This window comes from Penaeus monodon, chromosome 28 (genome assembly GCF_015228065.2).
Source record: "Penaeus monodon isolate SGIC_2016 chromosome 28, NSTDA_Pmon_1, whole genome shotgun sequence".
NCBI lineage: Eukaryota > Metazoa > Arthropoda > Malacostraca > Decapoda > Penaeidae > Penaeus > Penaeus monodon.
In genome coordinates, this window is record NC_051413.1 from 15,078,522 (window position 1) to 15,079,767 (window position 1,246).

General features: G+C 61.2%; 1 protein-coding gene across 1 annotated transcript in view; it reads right to left on the reverse strand.

Annotated features, from left to right (window-relative positions):
• Nucleotides 1–1,246, reverse strand: part of LOC119591374 (flocculation protein FLO11-like) — a gene marked incomplete at its 3' end in the record, with an annotated part of 85,043 nt that overhangs the window by 3,445 nt on the left and 80,352 nt on the right. The window contains 2 exon segments of the mRNA XM_037940116.1: nucleotides 1–188; nucleotides 493–1,231. Of these exon segments, the coding sequence (XP_037796044.1) occupies nucleotides 1–188; nucleotides 493–1,231 (927 nt within the window).

Here is a 1,246-nt window from a genome sequence, read left to right on the forward strand (position 1 = left end):
CCCCGTGCCTGGGCCCCGTGGAGGATAGATCGACGACCTGAAGTGGACGACTTCGTCCAGTAAGCTGGTCTGTAGGCCATGCTGACTCAGGCTCGGTTGGCTCAGGTTGTGCTGACTCGCGTCCCGGTGGTTCAGGTCGCTCTGGCTCGGGCCTCCGACCACGACCACGACGCCCTTGCCCTCTTGCTCTGCTGACCAAATATTGTATAGTATCGTCATGAAGAGGATTTATATACTATATTATAATCATGAAAACGATTTCCATCGTTACTTCCTAAAAAGTAAGAGCTAAACCCATGCTAAAAAAAAAACTCGAATTCTCGATCTCTAAACTGGCTGCACCGGATTCAGGCAGGAATCAGCTGCTCCGAGGAAAATGTGAACAACAAAAGAGCATGGCTAAAAGGGACACTTGTTTGATTTAGCCTACAGGGAGACAGAAATGGCGGGAGGGGGAAGGCATGGGAAAAGGAGCGCAAAGAAGCCACCTACCTGTGGGTGAGGGCGTGCCAGGCACAGAGTGCACCGAGTTCCGCAGGGGAAGCGGCGCCCCCGACACACTCACGACGGAGGTCGGCCGTGACCCCTGGACCACATTTACGCCTGCAGGACTGACTGGCGGCAGCTGGGGGCTAACGATCACGCGCTGGGGGCTGATCGGCTGACTGGACGGCCCCCGCTCGGGGCTGAGGGAAAGGGAGTGCGAGCCGAGGGAAGTCCGCTGGGGACTGGCGTTCGTCGAGGGGCTGACTGGCGTGCGCTGAGGACTAGTGGTTCTTGACTGGAAACTGGCGAGCGAGTGCTGGGAGCTGTTCGCCAGAGACTGCTGGCTGGCGAGCGAGTGACGGGGGCTGGCGACGCGGGACTGTGGACTAGACACGACCTGGATCGTGGTGGAATGCGAGCTGGCGGTGTACTCCTTGGCGGCCGCGGACACGGGCCGTGACTGCCCGTTCAGAGGCAGCATCATGTCGGACGCAGACGCTGACGGACTCACGGGTGGCATCGACGTCCTGCTGGGGTCCCTCCGGGGAGAAAAGCCGGAGGCCTGCGGGCTGGGGACTTCATCCATCGTGGTCGTGGACACGGCCGTCAGCGGGGTGGAGGGGAGGGAGCCCGGTGAGGCTGGCGAGGAGGAGGAGGCTTGCGTTGGAGACGCCAGGCGGGGGTGTGGCGACGATACCAGGGGGAGCTCATCGCCGTGGACGCTCACGACGCCAACGGGGTCACGCTGCGGGGAGAAGTT